We start from the raw sequence: 15526 nt of genomic DNA, 5'->3' as shown, positions 1-15526 counted from the left end.
GACAGGCTTTAAATAATAGCTTTTTTTCGTGGGTCACATTTTTAATTTTTTAACCTATTAGATATGCAAACTTTTTAAATCTTTCTATTGTGTTATGTAGCCTCAGTATTAGGCCTTTAATGCCCATTGACAAAATTTTTCTATGTCAAATAGTTTTTGAGTTGTGGGGGTTTTTGTAAAAAAACGAAAAGTGGTCTAAGTTACCCCGCCGGTCTAAGTTACCCCATTTTATGGTACTTAATTACGTTTTAATTAACAGCTATTAGGCTTTTAATTAAGCAAATTTCAATTTTTGTACAAAGCTTTGAACGATCTGTTCATCATCTGTGTGTGTCCAATTAAAGTTGCGTCGGAATTAGTTTTCATGTGTCTAAATCCTAAATCCAACATCTCAACTTTACGACTTGAAATCAGCGAATACATGTATACTTAAAGGATTCCTAATATATTCACAGACGTATTTAAAAGTCTCAAACCATAATATTCTTCCTATAAAAACAGTTATTCACTATTTGGTAGAGCCATGTCAACTGTCAAATTTGACACATTTTTCGATGATCTCACCACGTGGGACGTGGCATGCATTGTCTCTCTTTGGATCTCAATATTTTCCCACTAGATGGCCAAGACCTAGTGTTTTTGCAGTATTTCGACACGCAAATGTATGACGTCACCATTTCAACCATCAATGAACGCATGGAATTAAAACAAAGCTTAATATAAAGGAAAAGCTGGAGAGGTGACAGAATTACCCACGATGTCGGAATATACCGCGTTTACCCTACAATTCCTACAAGAATCCAAATTCAAAACTGTTAATGCTACTAATATTGCCAGCAGCACTTGAGTAGCCACTGCCAGCCTCTAATAGAAACAACCTAGTTTATAAACTAAACTGAACAAAATCTTTCCAGCTTCCAGTGCAATCAAAACAGCATGCATTTATCAAGTAGGTTAGGGTAAACGCGGTATATTCTGACACATTAAGGACGCATCAAGAAATGAAAAACGATAAAAAAAAACGTATGCGTTACGTAAGTTCTGTTGCCTTCACATGACTCTCAAAACACTTCACTACGCGTCAGCAACGATGAAACGTCACAAAATGTTGCCATATTTATTAAAAAGCCTTTAGAATGGAAACCTACCAAATCCCTATATTCCGTCACTTTGTGTGGCAACATCCGACACGTGGTGAGTCGTATTGCGTCAGCGCTTCAAATTTAACTGATACGTATTGCCGACATCCACGTGTTCGAATTCCGTTTGCTGTGTGAGCTGTATTGGGATACAACACGGCTTTGAATTAGAACACTAACGAATATTGAACACTACTTAATTACGTTTTAATTAACAGCTATTAGGCTTTTAATTAAGCAAATTTCAATTTTTGTACAAAGCTTTGAACGATCTGTGTGTGTCCAATTCAAGTTGTGTCGGAATTAGTTTTCATGTGTCGAAATCCAACATCTCAACTTAATCATCTATTAATTTATTTACGACTTGAAATCAGCGAATACAAGTATACTTAAAGGATTCCTAATATATTCACAGACGTATTTAAAAGTCTCAAACCATAATATTCTTCCTATAAAAACAGTTATTCACTATTTGGTAGAGCCATGTCAACTGTCAAATTTGACACATTTTTCGATGATCTCACCACGTGGCATGCATTGTCTCTCTTTGGATCTCAATATTTTCCCACTAGTCACTAGATGACCAAGACCTAGTGTTTTGGCAGTATTTTGACTTGCAAATGCATGACGTCAGTGTGGAATTCTAGAGGGATATTAAATTAACCAGTACACATAGCATATTGGAAAGCAGGACCTGAAAGTTTGGAAAGTCCAGGAACTTTCCACTTCCAGTTCATTTTATTATATACATTATACATATCCTATCACTTTTCAACTGTGATTGGTTTATGGGATTGTGATTTTAACCCCTTCCAGCTTTCCAGCTGTGATTGGTTAATGGAGTTGTAATGTTATCTGCTTTCTAGCTGTGATTGGTTGCTGGGGATGCTTTCAAGCTGTGATTGGTTGATGGGGATGCTTTCCAGCTGTGATTGGTTGCTGGGGATGCTTTCAAGCTGTGATTGGTTGATGGGGATGCTTTCCAGCTGTGATTGGTTGTGCCCATAAGCCCCACCCCCAAATATGGTATATGTACTACAGTACTGGTTAACTAAATACTTAGCTTAAACTTGATCATTACAAACAAAAAGCCTGGACAAATTTAAAAAAATCCATTAAATAAAAGAAAAATAGGGAATATCTATCAAACATGAGACATTCAAACAATTTTATAACAAATCTGAGGTACTATACAATTGAAACAGTTTGTCCAATTTTGATACTCCTTTTCATTTATAGTCAGTCACCTGGCAGTGCACTGTAGCCAAGGAAAGCATTCCACCTTGGGTGGAAAGCTTTTTTATAAGTGAACCTCCATTTCTAGAATTCCACCCTGCATGACGTCACCATTTCAACCATCAACAAACGCATGGAACTAAAACAAAGCTTAATATAAAGGAAAAGCTGGAGAGGTGACGGAATTACCTACGATGTCGGAATATACCGCGTTTACCCTATGTGGTTGTCAAACCCTACAATCCATACTGTGGATTCCATAGTTTTGACCAGTAGCATAGTGGCAAAGCAGAGAGTTTTTTAGACTCTCCCTCAAGTTCATTTTTGAGTCCTATAAGTCAGTGTGGAATTCTGTATAGTTAATATATTCTCATGTTAATATATGAAAACGTATCGAAAAATCAACCCTACCACCGCGTTACACCACCTCACCTTCCACTGCAGTGAAATCATATAAACTGAGCTCATTGGAAACTGCCTGCCGCTCTTCCGAAATCGCGCGTGGTATGAAATCCAATCCCGTGTTGCCAACGCCGAATCAAGTTAACTAGTCGTTTATCTGTAGGCTAGCGGACACATTTTTGCAATGAATACATTCTAAAATAAAAATAAAACACATCCAGAATCTTAAAAATCTCACGATTGGACAATACCAACAAACTTTTCGATATCACACCAAAGTATGAGTAAACTGAGCAAGTTAGCCTATGTATTTTATGCCTTTAAGAAGTTCATTTTTTGCCTCAAATAACAATGTTGGATAGAAAAAGTGGTCTTGGTGGATCGAAATAATATATGAACCTTCAAAATTAGAATTCCATCCTGCTATAAGTAGACCAGTAAAGTATCCTGGATACTAGCATCATCATACTTAAGAAATTGGTTTAAATCTTGGGTAAATGAGGAAATTGAAAATGAACTGATTCTAAAAAAGCTGTGGTTTGCCACTATGACCAGTAGCCTATTGTAAAAGTGACAACTTTAGTCATTTTGGAGAAGATAGGCTGGAGGCAGTGGTCGTGGAGTTTTTTCTAGGCATGAGACTGAGAGTCAGAGACTCTGTCAGACAGACGACAGTCAGTGAGTCAGACTGTCACTCAGTTGTTAAAATAAAGACCACTAATAACCTTGTAATTCTATAATATTTTTTCAATGAGTCTCTGAATAAACAATATACTTGAGGATTATGTAGATGGAGTTTGATAAAAAGTGAGGTAATAAATACTCAAGTAGAAAGTATTATCTCAAAGGTACTAAATCCCTTGTAATTTGTTCACCGATTTATAACTTACCTTTGGTCTATAGAGCCACTTTCTGAGCGAATCCATCTAAGAAACTGATTTTATGATCAAAAAGTTATTCTTAAAATCAATTATCTAAATGATAACAAAACGCAAACACAGCTGAAACATAGCTTCTAGAATCTTTCCGTTTTAGTAGTTGGAACAGGAAGCGAAGGAAATCTGTTAGCTCAAGAACGGATTTCTGTTGCAATCCGCACTCGAAGGGGAAAGGTTGTTGAAACCATGGTTGAAACCATGATCTGCACTTTCGTGGAAATCTATTTTTTTTTTGAACAATGAAATATACGAGGAAAAAATTATGAAATTCATTATTTTTTTATATTTGTTCCATATCATTGGATATAAACATATTTTATATAACATATATTTAATCCATATCATTGGATAAATTTTCAGAAGTTAGATTATAAGTGGTATATGAAAAATCTATCGTCATATGTATGAATGGCTTTTATGATAATAATAAATCAACAGTTTCAGCGTTTAGTAGGCCGTAGGCCTGTCGCCGATTCATAGCATCGCAGAACATTCACAGCATTGTGCGGTCTCGAACGCGCAACTCACTACATTACATTGAGTGAACCCAGTGGTTACAGTACAGTGTAGGATTGGCGTAGAGAGGCGAGGGCTCGATCCCAGCTCTGTGTGCCAGTTTCTAGTCAGAATCGGCAAGGAGGCTGGGCGGTTAAGCACAGTAGAATTGTAGCAGCACAGTAGAATTGTAGAGTTGCGAGTTCGAGACCGCAACATGCTGTGAATATTCTGCGATGTTATGAATCGGCGACAGGCCTACGGCCTACTAAACGTTGAAACCGCTATTATTATTATTATTATTATTATTATTATTATTATTATTATTATTATTATTATTATTATTATTATTATTATTATTTGTTATTATTATTATTATTATTATGCTGTGCTTAACCGCCCGGCCTCCTCTCCGATTCTGACCAGAAACTGGCGCACAGAGCTGGGATCGAACCCACCCCTCTATGCGCCAATCTTGTTACACTGAACTGTAACCACTGGGCAAAAGTGTTAGATATTATCTCAAGTGTAAGGTGGTAAATTAAATTCTAGAGGGCACCGGTTGGAAACGCTCGACAGAGTGATAGACCGGGCCTTAGACTAGTCGTTACCCAGCAGTCCTCCTGTGAACAACCCATTTCTAGTGATTGACGATAATCATTACGCCTTTACTTGATTTGGTTCCAGTCAACCTACCCTGCCTTTATTGGCAAGATGTTCCGTTCAACCAAATTGAGATTAGACAATAAAATATGCTGCATCTATTTCATATTCAGTTGCTCTTTAGTGATAATATTGCGATTCCGTAATTAACGTGCTTAAATAATTAGTCTCGGTCAGTTCATATGTATTATTATTTTCAATGTGTAGGCTTGCGGATCGCGAGTGGACTGGACACGAGGTGGTACTCTCCAAGCTCGTCCTTGACGCTTTCCGTGCTCAATGTTCACCGCGTGGACCGACTTCCCACTTTGAGGATCGGAGTCGCGCTGCAGACTATCATGCATGGTTAAGGAACTCGCAGATGTCGCCTGTTGAATCGGTAGACTGACCAGCTAATGTGACAAATAGTTTAATGCATAACGTTATCCTTTAATGTAAATTTTGCTTCTTGTTTTGCTCTATTAAATTGTTGGTGTTCTTAAATGTTCGAGGTATCCGAGTGAGTGAAATGAACCCCGATGAAGGACAGCCTTCGTCACATCAAGGTTTATGCTTCTTAAGCTTAGCGGTGCAGCTGAGTTCTTAAAAGCATCAAGATTTGAGCAGTGATTTGTGGTTACGCGACCAGCCAAATGTAAATTTCTGATAGCAATTCGCATGAAAGTTGACTGAAGCAGATTGCATCAATGAACAAGGGATGTAGTTCCGGATTGTTGCGATAAATAAAAAATAAAACACGCTACTATGATATATTATACGGTATCGAAACCACGAAACCGTAAATTACATCAACTTCATTTATACATAAATTATAACCATTATTTATAGTGTATTTTATAACATCTTTTAAGAAAGAACATTACGAGCCATATTCAACTTGTTCTCTTCGGCAATTAAGAACTTGACTGGGCCTATAATACACTTTTCCAGCCGGTCTTCTGGTCTATTCTAACCCTATCGATGAGGATAAAGCCGTCATTATTTGAATTTATATTCATAAAATTCTTAAATAATTAAATTATTGATCTGCAAAGTTGCCAATCTGTGCTCCACGGATGAAGTTCAGTTATGTATGGAAAGAACTTTCTCAATTTCCCGTGGTTACATCCGAGAGCAGTGATTGAGATGTCTTTGGTATTAAAAGCTATAGCGTATATTGATAGCATTAATATAGAAATTAGGTATTTTTCGTGATTCTCCCATAAAAAATTAAATAGGTCATATTGCTCAAACAGTGAAGAACTTTCTGCGCCTAACACTGATAAGCCCTTTTACAGGGTCAAAATGTTCCAGGATGACCCGTACACGATCAAAAAATGCATAATATCGCTCTAATTTCTCTTAGTGTTTGGTCATTATATTTTAAGTTTACTTTGAAGTAAGTAAATAATAATGGATTAGCACATCCACTCGACAACATTTCTTCTTGCTTCGAATCACCAACATGTGTAACAGCCATCTCAATTACATCGTTGAATCTCCGAGTATAAACTCGTTCATGAACAGCCTAAACAAAGATTAGGATAAATGTATGTTCAGACTTGAAATGCCTAGCACCATAGCGAACCTGGCGGAAGTCTATTAGCTATTTCTAACTATCGTCAGTTTGGAAAAGATCCGGTCGAAGGACCTGACCATTTTTTAGATCTCCTGTGGATAAGTCACGTGAACTACAAGAATCGGCGAACGGCCACATCAGCCTACTCTTCAGCGCCGTCATCACTATGCTGTGTTGTGTTAATGAAACACTAATCCGTGTAAAGAATGTATTTTAAAAATGAGGTTTACGAAGTGCAAAGCGAGCGTTAATTGTTCACAGATTAAGGTGCGTTCTATTGTAGCAAATTTTTGTTAAATAATTAATGTAACATTTTCTCGTTCACGAGGATTTGAAAATTGTTTTCAGGTCCTATCTTATATTATAATTACAAACCAGTTTATCATAAAATATAATCACATATAGAGATAAATGATAATATAGTAATTTAGAGTTCCTTAAACAGTGCATTAACTCATTTTTCAGCATGAGAACATTTTTTTAAGAATATTTCTAGTTCAGTTGAAACAGGACGAGTTTGAGGTCCCACGCGACTGAAGTTGTTCATAAGACTAGGAAAATGCTGATAATTTCTAGAGATCAGCTGTGATTGAAATATAAGGCTAATTAAATTACTTCCGCTATTCTAATAGCTGGTATGTGATATTCGATTAAAGCAGCGAAAAAATGAGTTGCATGAGAAAGACTACCGATAATGTGCAGTTTTCGAGGTTTTCCTCCATTTTATAATATTGGTTTAATGATCTATAATACAATGAGTACTACAGACGTCACAATGCAGCTATATAAATGTTCTGATAACACACAATATTGTAATGAGATAAATGCATCGACATCTCACAAAAAAAAGCGAATTATTGTAGGAAATCCGCGTTAAAATTATTTTAGCATAGGCGTGCCATAACTGTGTTATATTTCGACTTCCGTCAATTTCTCCGCCACAGAACATATGTCGCCAGCCTCCAAAAGAAAATATATTCTATGTTAACACAACTGAGTGCCAGTTTTTTTTAGCGCGATCGAAAATGTTTGTTAGTTATTATGTGGCAATCGGACCCAGCAAATCTTTATTCTGATCAGTATTATAAGGTTTTTAATGATCAACGGCGAGTAAGTGCAGTAGCTACTGAGTGACGCCTTATGTGGCATTGACGATAGCTAGTGTTATTTAAACATATAATATGTGCTTGAAAATTACTTTTCAAAGACAACACTTCTAAAGAATTCAGTGTTTCTGATGTTACACATGTACCATGAATTTCCAATTTTATCATTATATATTAAAAAAATTTGTATTACTATTTTTAATACATAGAACACGTTTAAATTTGTAAAATTACTTATTCTGTCAATTGATCCATGCATTGTTTCCGACTTTACGCAAGTGTGCAAGGTTTCAGATCGATTGGACATTTAGAAGTGTGTTAGATATCAATTATAAGATTTGTAGCAGACAAAATGATTTTTTCAGATTTTTTGTGTTAATTATTTTTAATTATATATTTTGTCAATTGATCCATGCATTGTATCCAACTTTACGCAAATGTGCGAAATATCAGATTGATAGGAGAGGTATACTGTAAGTGAGGTAAATATCGATTATACGATTTGTAGCAGACAAACAAACAAACAAACATGAAGTGAAGTTAAAGAGAAGTGTTATAAAAATTCAGATTCGTCGGTGGCAGAAGGACGGAGCCTTGTAGCTGTTGCAGTCGGCGTTGGCAAGATGGTAGAGCGTGTCTCTGCCGGGGGCATACCACATGGCGGCGCATTGAATTGCTGTACCGCTTTTCGGATCGTAAGGTCCCCAGTAGCTTGATCCGGTAGCATTCGGAATCACTCGGCCGTTGTCGAACTTCCATTCAGAACCAACCATCGTCAAGCTCGTCCACATTGATTTAGTCAAAGCTGCGGTAGAATCGGCTATTAGATTTAAGAATATTCAATAAATTCAGGCTCACCTGAAGTCATGATTCGTTAAATTCTGCCCACTGGTTGTGTAGAGTCAGCATACATGCTACTACCCATGATAGGAACTTGTCTATAAATATTTACACGGTTTGCAAAAAAAATCATATTATCAAAACCCGGTTGAACAATTTTTTTTTATAAAATTACAGGCGCTCATGCTAGGAAGTCAATCGAAGACAGTCGGACTCATACCAGGAATTTCGACTCACTAAATTATTAATTTTAAGGGGTTCCTGAAATAGTCTCGGTTTACCCATGCATGCATATCATACTCAGGAGCGTATAATCGCGATTCTGTCATTTAGTAATTTCTTCATATTCCTTAAATGTTATTAAATTACTCATAAATGCCATTCCGAGGAGCGAAGAATTACCTCTGTAATCGACACTTCCGGGCGCGGTGCACAACGTTTCGTTAGTACATGTTCCATTAGAGCGGCAACACATCGCAGGCCCAGGCCCGGTTCGGTTGCAGGCCGCCGGAGTGCCGTCCGCAAGCGGGAAGTTCGGTCCGCACTTTCCGTCATCACGGGGCTGAAGATCTGAGGAAGGCCATGCTCACGGTTGAACTATAAAAGGTTGACCCACGAGAAGTTCCGTCTTTCAGTTCAGCTTTCTTGTTACGTCACGTAGATCGAGAAACGTAAACAAACCCGTCATTCCCATGCCTGATTGGTCGACTGGTTTGATCGCATTTCGGTGATGGCGAACAACGAGCTACATCCGCAAAATGGGCTTATGATGGGTCAACGTTATACTAGTTCAACCATGGCCATGCTCATGCTATGTGAAATGCACCATGAATTTAATTAAGTCATTTTCTCGTATAGTTTTAGTGTGTGGGCAATATGTCTCAAATTCAATAAAATATATACAAATTCTCTAATGCAGGAACATGATTTTAGGACAACGATAAAAAATATTTATATAAATATTTTATAATATTTTTTTTATAAAATATACACTAAGCCATAATCGCGAACAATGGATGAAGCGAAAAAAAACGATGTTGCTGTCATGTAGTGAGTAATGACACGATGTTGCTGTCATGTAGTGAGTAATGACACGATGTTGCTGTCATGTAGTGAGTAATGGCATGATGTTGCTGTCATGTAGCGTCTAATGACACGATGTTGCTGTCATGTAGCGTCTAATGGCACGATGTTGCTGTCATGTTGCGTCTAATGACACGATGTTGCTGTCATGTTGCGTCTAATGACACGATGTTGCTGTCATGTAGTGAGTAATGGCATGCAGTAGCTTGCTGTACTGCACTGGTGTAGTTTTTTTTCACCGCTATTCAATAGTAAGGCGGTGCTGGCGTGCTAAAAGACGCAAACGATACTTTCCTACGTTCGAATGTTTAGGTACTTTCACTTTTGCTTGAGATACTTCATCGCTGCCCAGCACTGCACACCGACAGAAATCTGACGTTTAGTCAACGCTGAATTAATGTTGTTTTGTTGAATCAACGTTAAATTAAGGGTTATTTTCTTGAGTCAGCGTTGAAATAAACGTTGTTTGTGTGAATTAATGTTGAATTAAACTTTGTTTGGTTGAGTTAATGTTTTTTTGGTTGAATTAATGTTGAATTAAACGATGTTTAGATGAATCAACGTTGAACTGAACGTTATTTGACCGAATCTCCGTTAATTTAACGTTTTTTTAACGTAGGGACTGATACTCACACTTTTCCAAGAGATACTTCGTTGCTGCCCAGTACTGTTGGTCGTCCGAGGGAGTGAAGAGCCTGAAGCCTGGAGGGCAGCCGCTGATGACAGCTTCATGAAAGAGCAACGGTTCAGACGACACGAAGATGCAACCCACGCCATCCAAAGGAAAATAGGGTGGGTCGCACAGACCATCTGCAAACCGAACAAACATCACCATCAGGAGTCGAGGTGTTTGTACATGCGGCCAGTAGTGGCGGTCAGTGGTTGGGTGGCAGGGTGGCCCAGTTGTTACAGTTCAGAGTACCAAGATTGGCGCAGAGAGGCGCGGGTTCGATCCCAGCTCTGTGCGCCAGTTTCTGGTCAGAATCGGCAAGGAGGCCGGGCGGTTAAGCACAGCAGAATTGTAGCAGTGAGTTGTGCGTTCGAGACCGCAAAATGCTGTGAATGTTCTGCGTTATTAAGAATCGGCGACAGGCCTACGGCCTACTAAACGCTGAAACCGCTATTATTAGTATATATTTTAAATGGTTTAAGATGCTTGTGTACGGAAACGGTGGAGGCGGCCAGTGAAATTTTGAGATGCATCTAAAAATTTTACTGGCCGTAGCTATGATAAAAGGTCCCTGTGCCTGGGGTCAGTTAGTGGCGCCCAGTACAACTTTCAAATGCTAGAGGTGCCAGTACACAGAGACATTAGTGGCAGCCAGCATTTGAAATACTAACGGTACCTAATTATGATGTTACTTGCCTCTTCTAAACGGTTAACTTCGGGTCCCTCTGTGGTCAGTGGCGCCTATACACGGGGCAAGTATCACGGTTAGTAATAGTATAGTAGCGATTAGCATTTGAAAGTAGTTCTGTCGTACACTACAATCCCTGTACACAAGCATCTTCTGAGATAGTGGGAAGATCAAAACTGCGGATTTGCGTTAGAAATTTCTTTATACTCTGATGTGCAATGCTTATTTTGACAAGACCGCCCCCTAAAATACATTCAATGGATCTGGGCTACCGAATAGGTATCCAAATGACACATTATAGCAAAAAATAAATAATATAATATATGAAAGATAATAATGCAAAATATATCTATTTAGGTAAATAATTGACAATATATAAAATATATATATAATATCATTTTAAACGGGTATTAGTATTAAGATATTGGCCTGTAAGGAAGACTACAAGACTCACGCTTAATGAAGGAGACCGAGCCGTTTGAGGTGCTGAAGTCAGACTTGGTGAAGTTGGTGTTGGTGAAGTGACACATCTGACGACCGTTAGGAAGAGGCTCGCTCTCGCACCCACGACAGTCCAGGTCATCGAAACAACTATTCTTACATTCACCTTCAGAGGCGAACGCAGAACAAACGAAGTCAATTCACATACATTCGCAAAGAAAGAATAATACATATTAACTCATTGATAACATCATTTGCTAATATAGTAATGAAATACTTAAAAAAACTTTTTAAAAAACCACGTTTTTCTTGTGGACTAAAAAGTAGAAAATAAATTATGGCTCGCCCCCAAAAAACGTGGGTCGGGCTGTACGTTCACCATCAAATTTCCAAAATTCGTGTGTTGTGTGCTTGTCGCTTTAATCATAAATCTGCCCGACCCACGTTTTTTGGGGCGAGACATAATTTATTTTCTACTTTTTAGTCCACAAGAAAAACGTGTCTAAAAAAATTTTTTTAAAGTATTTTATTATCTCCTTTTTAGTCCATCCTACATGATATTCATTTTACTTCAGTTGGACACGCAAATGCACGAAAGAAAATTCTTTTCGAAGTTCTGTAGAAAATTGTATTTGAGGGGATACATAGTTGTTCCCGTTTATATCTGGGTGCGTGGCTGTAATAAAGACATTTCATTGAATAAATACGCCTGGAAACGTGCAACAAATTATTGATTATTGTATTGTCTTCGGGAGCTGAGCTTCCCTAAAAGTTTCAGAGCGCTAGCTAGCGGGAAAGTTGGTGAAATATTGATTGCAAGATTTGATCATCACAAACAAACAGACAGACAGACAGACGGACACGAAAGTGAGCTAAGAAAAACGTGGTAATAAAATTAGCATACGTACCCACGGAACTCCGAGTCATCGCATTAAATATTTTACGTTCATCTATTAAGGCGAACAAATTACAAACGAAGTCAATTTAAATACATTCGCAAAAAATAATACATTTTATTAACTCACATATATAAGCGAAAAATAATAGATTTTATTAACTCACATATATAATCATTTGCAATGATGGAAACGAGACAGGATTGCGGGATTAATATTATTTAATAATTATGGGTCTAGGAATAGTACATAGTTAAAGTACAACCCTGTTATATCTGCTAGTTAAGAACAAACTATGCTTCACTTGACCAAGAATTGATGAAAAATCTTTCAATCCTACGAATCTTAACATATCAACTCTTGAATCTGTAACATATCAACCCCCCATTATAAATGAGGATTTCAGAAATTATGCAAGTTCTTTGAATGCTTATAAAAAGAGATTTTAGTTATCCTTACACTGTTTTTTAATTTTTTACCCCAATGTACGGAAGATTTCTTAGCCATAAAATTGCGAAATATTTCAGCTCCGCTCATATGAAGGTTGAGAACTGAACATCGACTATTGCGTTCAAGTGATTGCCAGCAAGAAGCCTTATTTATCATCAAGAAAAGTAGAAAAAAGTGGGTGATAATCAAAAGGCACATGCACAAGATTGATTGCCTTGTTTATCATCAAGAAATAGAAGATGATGAGTTGATGTTAATCATCAGGAACCTGCGCTAGATTGATAGCACAATTCTCTTCTAGATGAAATCGGAAACGATTGGTAAGCTGAGGTAAAATATAGATTATATTTTACTTGACACATACATATATCATACAACTCTAACACTAGAGGCTCCCTCAAATACTATGTATTGTGTCTTGTATTTTGCATTATACATAAATGATAAATTCTCTCATTCGAGGTATGACTCAAGCACCGTGGGTAGCCATTAAATATTAAATCTCCATTATGTTAAACACATTTAATTCTAATGTAAATAGTTAAATAATCTGTTAATTTGCATTATTTCTCGGTCTCTGCCCGATTCCTGTTTAGGCGTACGTTCGTTGTAGCCATTGAATTAGTGTGGAAAATAAGGAATTTATTAATTAATTTAACTCTAGTCATAATATCCCTGTTGGACATCGTAGTTGATTTGAACTTTTATTTGGTAAAAAGTTTCACTTTAGTGACCATGAAAACATCAGTGTGATACATAGTCGTCATAAATACCTACGTATCTTTGCTACTCTATCTTACAAAGACCAGAATAGCAATTATTCTCAGCTATAAGGGCCAGAATAGCAATGAACTTCTGGATCAAATTACGATGTTTCTTCGAATAAGCTTTTATCGAAGAACTAATCTAACTATTGTCTTCAATAGGTCGCATTCTACGGCCAGTCGTGCAGTGATCATTAATGGCATGGCAAGATCATTCATGGCATGGCAATGGTAGGCGTTAATGGAATAGCAATGGTTTACACTTCTAGATTACTGTTCTAGGTCTGCGCCCAATTTTGATCTTGCACTCTAATCAAAGTTTCTGAATTGTTTGGCCGATGTTCAGCACGAACCACCTGTATCACAGTGACTAACGAGGCGAGCATTGAAATACTGGCAGCAATTACCGTGGACTTAATCACAATTGAGTTCGTCGTGAAGAACTACCGATAAATAGCATGGCAAATAGTGAAGTGTCTATGGGGCCTAATATTTCACTAACATCAGCACATGAAAGATAATCAACAAGAAATAATCAACGAAAGTTGGTTACTTTATTTCGAGCTCATCGTGTGTCGCGTGATAAGAACCTCTTTTGCTCTGTGATGCATGAATTACATGCTTCGAACTTTGATTAAGAATAAGATTTGGCTCTGGTGTTCATTTCGACACATAGCCAAGTTTCAGCTTATTCAGAAACAGATTAAAAATTAAGGGCTAATAATTTGGTACAAAATAATATAGAACAGGAATAATAATACGGAAATTATATCTAAATAAGAGATTAAGATCATCATTCAAGTGACTTGCATGGAACGCATTTTTTACACAGATTAATTTTTCATTTTTGGAGATCTGTTAACTTTATGTGAGTACGCAATAAATGAGTATTGAAAACGAATCAACTTAATGAATTTTGATATTAAACTATTATATATCACTGACACTATTGAATTCATGACCATCATTTCAAAATTATTGTTTAACACAAAACTCAACCGTAGCATCAGATAATAAGCGAAACTAGCACTGCAGAAGCTAATGTCAAACGTTATAGTAGATATTGAACAATGCTCGATGGAAAAGAATATACGACGGTGAAATATTCATTGATAGAAAATAACAGCTTAATACTTGGCCAATTCCAAAAATGGAGTTGAAAGCGATTTTTATACAATAATAAGAAGTGGTTGAATAATTTTGAAGTTTTTAATAGTACTACACTCAAAAGTGAACTTTTTTAAACCATAAACACGAGCAACGCTGCAAAATGCACTCTAAAGCATGTCAGACCCTGAACAAGCAACGTGGGGTTTATTTCCAAACCACTTGATTGGAGTCGATAAAAGGTTGCTGAAGGTTTATATGTCACTAATTGCAAGCTGATTTTACTTAAGATCTGGGGTATTGCAAAGCCGTTTTCAAACTCTTTTCTATATGAAAAATACTTTTCCTATAGTGTTTATTATTTTAAATTAAAAATAAAATACTTACAGACACTTTTGACCGGACGCGACGACACGACGGAGTTCTGAGGGAGCTTGCGGCCTGACAACCTCTCCATGGTGTCGGCTGAGACGAGCTTGTCGTACACAAACATGCACCAGAAGAATATTATCTTGAGCTTCATTGCTGTGCCGTACGTCTCGAGTTTAGTTATAATTCTTTGTATGTCACACGCTTGCTATTCAGTTTATTTATGTAGGTATTCAAATTGTCTGGGGGAGGGTGAGGGCATTTTATTTGTGCTGGAATTTTATAGTTATTATCGAGTTTACCGATAGTAACGATAAACTCGATGTTTGAACAATATATTTAATAGTATTTATAATAATAAGGACTACAATAACATAATAATAGTAATTAAAATATTAATAACCATAATACCAATAACAATAATAATTTTAGATTAGGTACTAGGGATTGATATACTTGAAGAATTTAAGATAATGACATGTAAGCGTATATATTTATCTAAATCCCACAAAATAGAATAATTTCGTTCAAAAATGGATTTATCTGTGCTCCTTAAAAGACGGATACCAACTTCATTTGTACCCAGGCCGTTTTAAATATAAAAATTTCATTGGAATTCAATCATAAATTTTATCTAGTTTTATAATTACATTTTGTCTGCTCATGATCCGGTTCAATTGA

At 36.9% G+C, this 15526-nt stretch overlaps 2 protein-coding genes across 2 annotated transcripts in view; both read right to left on the bottom strand.

Annotated features, from left to right (window-relative positions):
• LOC108679384 (lateral signaling target protein 2 homolog) overlaps positions 1–3833 on the bottom strand; it is a 25985-nt gene extending 22152 nt beyond the window's left edge. The window contains exon 1 of the mRNA XM_047880299.1: positions 3668–3833. Within this exon, the coding sequence (XP_047736255.1) occupies positions 3668–3703 (36 nt within the window). The 5' untranslated portion in view covers positions 3704–3833. The remainder of the gene's footprint in view (positions 1–3667) is intronic.
• Positions 3834–7943: 4110 nt separating this feature from the next.
• LOC108679393 lies at positions 7944–15049 on the bottom strand. Its single transcript, XM_018168009.2, has 5 exons — positions 14864–15049; positions 11273–11425; positions 10094–10270; positions 8780–8947; positions 7944–8342 (listed from the first exon to the last, which is right to left on the bottom strand). Exons 1-5 carry the CDS (start codon positions 14997–14999, stop codon positions 8101–8103), a joined length of 876 nt encoding a protein of 291 aa, XP_018023498.1. The 5' UTR covers positions 15000–15049; the 3' UTR covers positions 7944–8100.
• Between the last annotated feature and the right edge of the window lie 477 nt (positions 15050–15526).

Source organism: Hyalella azteca, unplaced genomic scaffold, assembly GCF_000764305.2.
Source record: "Hyalella azteca isolate HAZT.00-mixed unplaced genomic scaffold, Hazt_2.0.2 contig5139, whole genome shotgun sequence".
NCBI lineage: Eukaryota > Metazoa > Arthropoda > Malacostraca > Amphipoda > Hyalellidae > Hyalella > Hyalella azteca.
The sequence above is the reverse complement of the archived record's forward strand: the minus strand, read 5'-3'. Positions and strand labels throughout refer to the sequence as shown.